The following is a 7,985-nucleotide window of genomic DNA, read 5'->3' on the forward strand; positions in this document are numbered from 1 at the left end:
ACAGTAAATCCGTTTATGTCGCAAGCGCTATCTTATATATGGTAAAGATCACTTTCACCGATCGTTGAATTTCACGAAATTATGCGGAAGTCGCGAGAGATTCGATTAACCATCGCGTGCCGGAGGCCAGAAGCGTATCGTGTCACTGTCGTGTTCACTGTCGCTCTCGTGCGGTCTGACTCGAACACTTTCACGCCTTGAAGATGTCGATTCGCAGGTGATTTCGAAAAGAAGTCTATCAATATACAGCTACCTGTCAAGACAAGTATCTGAGCACAATGTAAGACGAAATCGGATCTTACTTTAAAAATAATGGTTTAATTATCAAATTAATTTTTTCTACCCTTGTGTTTTTTTATAATTAAATTTCATCAGTTGTTTATAGGCACGCTAATCGTAAGCGATATGCTCTTATCCGATATCGATATTAAACAGCTTTGTGCCGCCGTCTGAAAGTCTAGCGCGCTCCGATTAGATTTGAGCTTATCCCACCGGGAGGGACCGAGGTGAGATGTCAGTTTCTGACGATAATGGGGTATTCGTTACGTTATCGCGAACGAAATTGCATCCGCGCGCAAGTCTGCATAGTTCGCCGCGCTTACCAAGCGTAGTCACGTTGTAACTGTTGACATTTTCGTGCGCTCCGTCACGGGAGTCGTGACGGAGAATACCGACGCAGGATAGAAAGGACGTTGCGTAAAACGTGCGCAGCATTTAAATGATTCGGAGTGCCATCGCGGAATGGGAATCGAATCATCGTGCGTAAGGGACGGTATCGGAAATCGATGACTCCCGATTAGAGTTCGTCCCAATAATTAGATCGGCTATTTTAGAAAGGGCATACCAAATCTTGAATCCAGCGATATCTATCAAAATAATCTAAATTGTTCGATCTGCGAAGCTCTGATAGTCGCCAGAAGTTTATCGATTATCTTTTTAGGGATTATAAAATTATAAAATTATCTCTTTTTATATAATATTATTATTGCAGAAGTAAAAACGATCGCTTGCACTGTTAAATTCATGGTGTCAAATTATACTCAATTTGAGTCATTTTAAACCATTCCTATAGATCGCCATTGCTCCCATTCAAAATGTATCATTAATTTAATGATGTTATTTTAACCAAACCAATGGAATTAAAATAATACTGTTTTGTGTTAAAATAATCAATTTCGACACACATTTTAGTTAAAAATAACAAATTGTTATTTAACTTAAGGTTAGTTTAAATTTTATTCTTTAATATTTACAGTGTGCGATCTTGAAGATTAGGAAAACGGCTGATTAACAACAAGATAAGTATAATATGCATTGGAAGATAAAGATGTATATGTAGAATAACGTTAACGAGATTGCTGGTAATAATTTTCGATAATTATAATCGGACTCTTTTACAAAGCGGTCATTACACCGACTAATCCCTTTGAGTAACGCGAAGAAATGGGAGTCAAACAGATCGGTAAAACAACTCGGCGATTTTAACAATGGTTAAAACGCAGAACAGAAGGAACCGAATATTTGTTATTCGAGTGGGTGAACGGCTTTTACTATCGGCTATGCACGTCGAAAAGTTTTAAATTACGTCAGCATTGTACGAGTACAATGTGCTGTCAATGTATCGAGTGTATGACGGGAACAATCGCGCGTACCCCGCGGACGATTTAAAAATGCAATCTACGATAACTGCGTCGGCTACTACGAGATTAGTAAATTCGCTGAATGCAAATTAATCTCAGCCGAGTTTATCGAACGGAAACGGTGGATACTTGGGATGCTGATGGAGTACACTGATAAAGTACCCCGATGGCGCAAGACTGTTTCACAAACGAAAACGTTTTTACTTTATCGCGATCGAAATTGCCTTTCCGTGTTTCGCGTTTTAATAGGATTGACGCGCGTTGGATAGCGAAAAAAAAAGACGAAATAAGAACACTTTAAAGCGGAATGAAAACATAATGGGGCATATCAATCGGAGTGAGCCGCGAAAAAATTTGGCGCGCGAATAGGCGCGCGGGATGTTGTCGACACTCCATTATTTATTCACCTGCGAACGTGCCAATCAAGTAAAATTTCAAACCCGTGAAATTGAAGCGCTTTCGAATTAATAAATCGCGTTATATTGCGATAGCGTACTATTTCCACTGTATGATACTTGAGCGCGCGGTCGTTCATTATATCAATAAATATTGTGTCTGTCTCCTGATACAGGATACAGCTGTCACAGACGCACGCGATGCCGACGTATTCGAAATCCGCGCATCAATTAGCTTCGAGATCCGTACCGTTCGTCTTACGAAGCCGCGCGATCTTTCTTCCGCTCGCAATGTAACATTCTGGCAGTTGTCTCTAACTTCTTAGCGATTGTTCGAGTTCGGGATGTACGAGATCGTTCCGAGCGCACAACGGAGCGCACAACGGAGTGAGTTCGTAAACAGAGAAACGAGGCGAGATACAGGGGGAGGAGATTTATATCCGTTCGTTTCCTCAAAGAAAGAGAGACACGATCGCGGGAAGAAGATGCGAGGGAAGACTCCTTACAGCATACGCACCCGCGGCTCGCACGGAACGAAACGAGATAAGATGAGACGAGACGAAACGAGACAAGATACGGATGCGTACGATGCACACGCGCGAGATTCCGTGCGAAATGTGCGAGCATGCGTGTCACGGGCGTTGCGCCCAGCCGCCCATTGAGAAAGGGAAGAAAAGGAAGAAAAGGAAGAAGAGGAAGAGAGAGTCGTACATGAAAATTACATATACCCCGTCTGACTTGCGCTTAAAAGGCCTCTCGGACGAATAACTGTAGTCAGCTAAAAGCCTCTCATACGTCAATGCCACATTTACGAGATTTCGTGGCCTACGCGGGAGGCAGTGATACCTTTCCACGATCTCGGTATCCATGCACGTGCGTGCTTTGTTACCGCACGGATGTCTTAAAGATAATACGATCAACAAATTAGGACAGACACGTGTAGACATGTGGATCGATCGTTTTCTCGCTGTGATAATTATTAAATTAAGTTTCTTCATTTCCCTGTTATTAGCAGTATCCAATGTGATTATTATTCCTCCGTGATAATCAACCTAATTATATCGTAGCGCCTTAACTACGGTTAATGAATCGTGATAAAATTCACCTTAGCTGCGACGGATCTCTGTGAGAACGTTTCTGCCATAATAAGTATACATCACTTCCCATCTGGTCGGCACCGGTTGCGTTTTCTCAGGAATACATTGGAATACGTTTCGGGATAAAACTTAAAATGAGCTACGTACAGACTTGTTTTTCAGTTCACGTAAAAAAAACACCGCGATGCATTTTCACTGCAACTCTCGTTTTATACCGTACGAATTCGACGAAAAGTTTCACCATCGCGTTACTTTTACCGACACTTTTCGGGAAAAAAAAATCACGATGCACCCAGCTGCATTCCCGATATAATTCTTTTCAAGTTTAGGCTAATAGCTTCAATTTCAGCGTTGAAAAATCGATAGCACTTTTAAACGACTTTTAATGCTGAGAAAAGATATTCTTACGTCAATGATATCACATAATTTAATCATAAATAAAGTAAGTATATGTGTCGTTGACTTAAATTCCGATTTAAATTTACGAGGCTAAATACCTCAGATGCATTTAAATGAGATATTTTTCGCCGACTGGAAAAGAGATAAAGACTGGTCGACCTTTGCACGTTTATATGATACTCGATATGACATTTGCAATTGTGGAATTCCAACTGGTTTGGTTTGTATCGTCAGACAGCTCGGATCGCGAATACAAATATGCGCGAAGGAGCGAGAGAACTAATTTGTATTACATTATGCACCAAAATATACGTCTAATTTACATTTACATCGCGTACGTAAATAATAAAAGCAAATTTAAATTAAACGGACAACCAATTAATTATTAATTTATCGCCTATTTAGAATCGAGGATCAACTCGAGAAAATGGAACACGAAACGACAAAGTTAAATTTCAGCGTTATTTAATTATTCTTTAATATCTTTATTGAGAAATTTTATAAAATATTAAAAAAGTTTATTGAAGAAATTTTGAGGAACATTTAAATGTGTATTGAGAAACTTTTAAAAAAATACATCAGGTTTGGCAAACGATATTCTTTCAATCTTATAAGACAAATATTTAATTAGGGAAAATAGTTACTTGAAATATGTATCGACACTAAATGTATCGACGTTAATTAAAACTTTCAGATATTTTGTTAAAGCTACTTTGATTTTATATCGAGTTCCTCGTGAGAATGACTGTAACCAGAGAGAGACTGCCACTTTATTCGAATACTATGTCCTCGTACGCCATCACGCACGTCACGCACATCTTTTTCACCTCGATTGTCAAAACGAGTCATATTCAAAAAGTCACTCCATATACGGAATTGCGCGCGACACAATTTTCAGGAAAAATAAAAAAGAAATACGTGCAGTAGACACTATCATTCATTGGACGATGCAATATTCAAGGTCGAGAGAGAGAGAGAGAGCTCAATCCTTTTAAAATCACGATTCAATCTATAACAATCGTCGCGTATCTGGGCCAGCTACCGATAAATCACCCGTGGCATATGCAACTGAAATGTGAGATCTCTTTCAACGTGATTGGATTGCCGGGCCGTTTGTGTGACAATATTGACAGAAAATTTGGCGAAAACGCGTGACTCTTAATACACGCGATCGCGATATCACGCGTCAGCGTTAACTGATAAAATAAGAACGATTATCGGATGGCGAATCGAGGCGATAACCAACGTCGAGTTTTCCGATCGCGCGTGCACTGGATCTTATCGCCAGGTCGGCCACATGATGCACTTATAGGCGGTCATCGTAGAAATAACGTGTACCCGACGAAATCACATGGTCCGATCGCCGAGGAGGCAGATCATCGTCCGGAACGCCGAGGAGGCCGGAGTACCGGTGAACGCGCGACGAAAGACTGGCCCGCGGGACCCGGTAAGAGCGGCCCTTTACCGCGCCGGGGCCCCGATGATACGGCGGACGGACGGCGCGGTCGCTAATGGCCAATGGCGCACGGATAAGAGGAAAGGACGTGGAGTCCTAGGAAGGATCCCCGCGTTGTGGAAAAGGAGGAACTGCCCGACTGGTCGTGACGCGTCGAAGAGGCCGAAGAAGAGTAACGGAAGAAAGAAAGAAAGAAAGAGAGGGAAAAGAAGAAAGTGAGAGAGGGGGTGGAGGCGAGTTTGGCAAAGGCCGGTCGAGCACCTGGGCGACATTACTTCTTCGAGTCTTCCGACAGCATGCCTCTTCGCAGGCATACTTTCGTACCTCGACTCGCGTCCCTCGTTTTGCGAACTGCAGCAGCACATCCGATAGCGTGTGAAAAGTTTATACTGTAACCTTTTTTAATTCGCTATCACGCTGTAATTATTCCGTTTACCATCCACAATTAACGTTACTATTAACAAAGAAGTTTGTTGCCCTTTCACGTTATATTTACATAAGACCAACACGATTGTATTCACTCATGCTGTTTCTCAAGACTAGAGAGTTTTTAAATGGATTTCTAAGTGTTGTTTTGATTTTCTATACTTGTTCTGATTTTTAACAAACAAATTTTACCCAGAACTTAGACGGTATTGTTGTCAAAATATATTATTTAAATATATGTGAAAAAGATGTGCATATTTCAAGCCTATCGTTGAGCCGTATCTGTCCAATAGTGTATGTTTCCAAAATTCTTAACCGATTAATTCAGAAGATTGTAATCATCTGAACAGCTTCCGCGTATTTTTTAAATATTCGATAATTGCAATCGATCTCTGGGCGCCTTATGGTAAATCGTACATTATATTTATGTGCTATTTCAATTTTGATATAATATCCTGTCGGAGGACGCGCCTTATTCCGTCACGGAAGATCAAGCGCGCTTCATCTCTATGAAGATCATTGAACGTAATAAGCTGAGCAGCGCTATTCATGATTATCCCATAGCTCGTCGTATCTTCCGTCACTTTGCCACGTTCATCTACTATGACTGTTGCTCGTTTGCAGAATATGCGGAAAACGAAGTGTCACTAACATTCAGCCGATTTTTCTTTGCAAAAATCTCGAAGCACTAATATAGCAGTCGTATTCTAAGAGTAAAAAACGAAGAGAAAGTTTTAATTTGGTAGTTTAATTATCGGGATATTGAGACCTAAAATATTGAAACCGATAATAATTTCCGCTTTTATTACGAAGAAATTGACTCTCGCAATTAACGCGACATTGGCTACTTTTTGCTAATTCCTGGACATGCTGTGCAACGTTCGTTTTGCGTTTCATTTTCTTCACTTCTTGCCGGCTCATCATAGTCTCACGCATGATTTGCGGATATCCTTCGACCAGTCCGTTCATCTTTTTAGAAAGAATGTCCGCTTTGAACATCCACTTTAGAAAGATTATGCTACGTGCAGATGAATTTCACACACGAAACGTTCATCATAATATCATGACAGATATAGACATTACATTATCCTTGCATGAGCAAGCATGTGTAGAAAATTTCTAAAAAGACATCACGTTGTGCATTTAGTTCTCGCTTATGTCTTACTATATCTCCACTTGATTTTGACCACTTATGACTATAAATACCATAAAATAATGCAATGTGACGTAGGATGTTAAAAGTACTCCTAACGGACAAGTTAAAGGGATCGTATAATTATTTCGTTAACACTATCTCGTGACGTCAGGAAACCATAAAGTCATCGCGACCTTCCTGAGTTCGTATGGACACTTGGCTACCTGCCACGTGTATATCTAGGTCTAGGTTTAAGTCTAGATTGTGGTTTATCCTAAAAGCCAGGTTTTATGTCGATTTTATACACCCATTTTTTAGGGTCAATACTGCGAAAAGGATTAACGGGAGTTTTTGAAAGAAGGTATCCCAAGGAGATGACCGTACGTGTCCTTTCTTGGGACCATGAGCGACGAATCCGTTCCTGGCGCCACGGTGTGTGCTCGCCAGTTGCACACCGGCCGATACCCAGGTCTCCAGACTGGCTGCAGCTGCGAACCGGTTATATACTTTCATCTGGCAGTCTTAGCACGGTCCCTAAAAGAGAATCCGATGACTATAGCTGCGGTGCGCGAGGCGCGCGAGGAAAAGAGAAAGGAGAGAAAATGGTGGGGAGAGTTAATGCCTGTACCAAGGCACGCTTATGCATCGGAATAAAGGACGTCTCCCCCTACTCTTTCGTCTTTTTTTTCCTTTCCTTTCTCTCTCTCTCTCTCTCTCACTCTCTTTCTCTCTTTTTTATATTTTAACCCTACCACTTCTTCTGGTATACACCGGCAACACTCTCTTCGGCGCGAGTCACATATACTTAGCCGAGTGGACGGCCGTTCAAAAAACGCTGCGCTCCGGAGGCAATACTTGATGAGATCGTATGACGGTCACCGCGGTGATGAAACGCGCATCCTGTTTGGCCGGTAATACATCTGACATGCATACTTGCAAACTAATTGACCGTAGATCAATAATTTAGTCTTGTACAGCGTTTGGCCGTAAAGCGATATTGAATTAAGCGCTATTTTTGAAAAGAAAAAAAAAAGTTTAATGTATCGACTTGTGCCTTGCTCTATACGTTACTCCGCGTAAAATTGAAAAACGTCGACGACATGCAATATATCGATCGGACTTTAAAAGCGACTATAAATTTCGCGAATTATATGGCGGCGATCGTTGAATTAATGATGTTCACTTCCCAAGTGAACGAGAAATAATAGGGAAGCAGAACTTTGAGCCGCGCTACGCGTTAATAGTTTATCTTTGTGCTTATCTTCTGCGACAGTCGCTTGAAAGAGCATCCGATAGCTGTAACGGTAAGCGCGAGGATAAGAGCGAAGAAGGAGAAGAAAGGAATGAGAAAAGTTGTGCTGCGTATACTAAAGCACAGTTACGTCTTCTTTTCGTTAAGCTGCGCTGCGCCAGTTTAACTGCCACGTTCCTTTTGGC

At 41.3% G+C, this 7,985-nt stretch overlaps 1 protein-coding gene across 12 annotated transcripts in view; it reads right to left on the reverse strand.

Moving 5' to 3' along the window:
• LOC139820018 (EGFR adapter protein) overlaps positions 1-7,985 on the reverse strand; it is a 111,684-nt gene that overhangs the window by 58,973 nt on the left and 44,726 nt on the right. For 3 of the 12 annotated variants that reach the window (XM_071789923.1, XM_071789919.1, XM_071789918.1), the window contains exon 1: positions 3,141-3,194. The exons of 8 other annotated variants lie outside the window; for them this stretch is intronic. In XM_071789923.1, the coding sequence (XP_071646024.1) occupies positions 3,141-3,179 (39 nt within the window). In that variant the 5' untranslated portion in view covers positions 3,180-3,194. Of the gene's footprint in view, positions 1-3,140; positions 3,269-7,985 lie in introns of those variants that run through there. One more of the 12 variants, XM_071789914.1, reaches the window with a different exon arrangement.

Source organism: Temnothorax longispinosus, chromosome 10, assembly GCF_030848805.1.
Source record: "Temnothorax longispinosus isolate EJ_2023e chromosome 10, Tlon_JGU_v1, whole genome shotgun sequence".
Classification (NCBI taxonomy): Eukaryota; Metazoa; Arthropoda; class Insecta; order Hymenoptera; family Formicidae; genus Temnothorax; species Temnothorax longispinosus.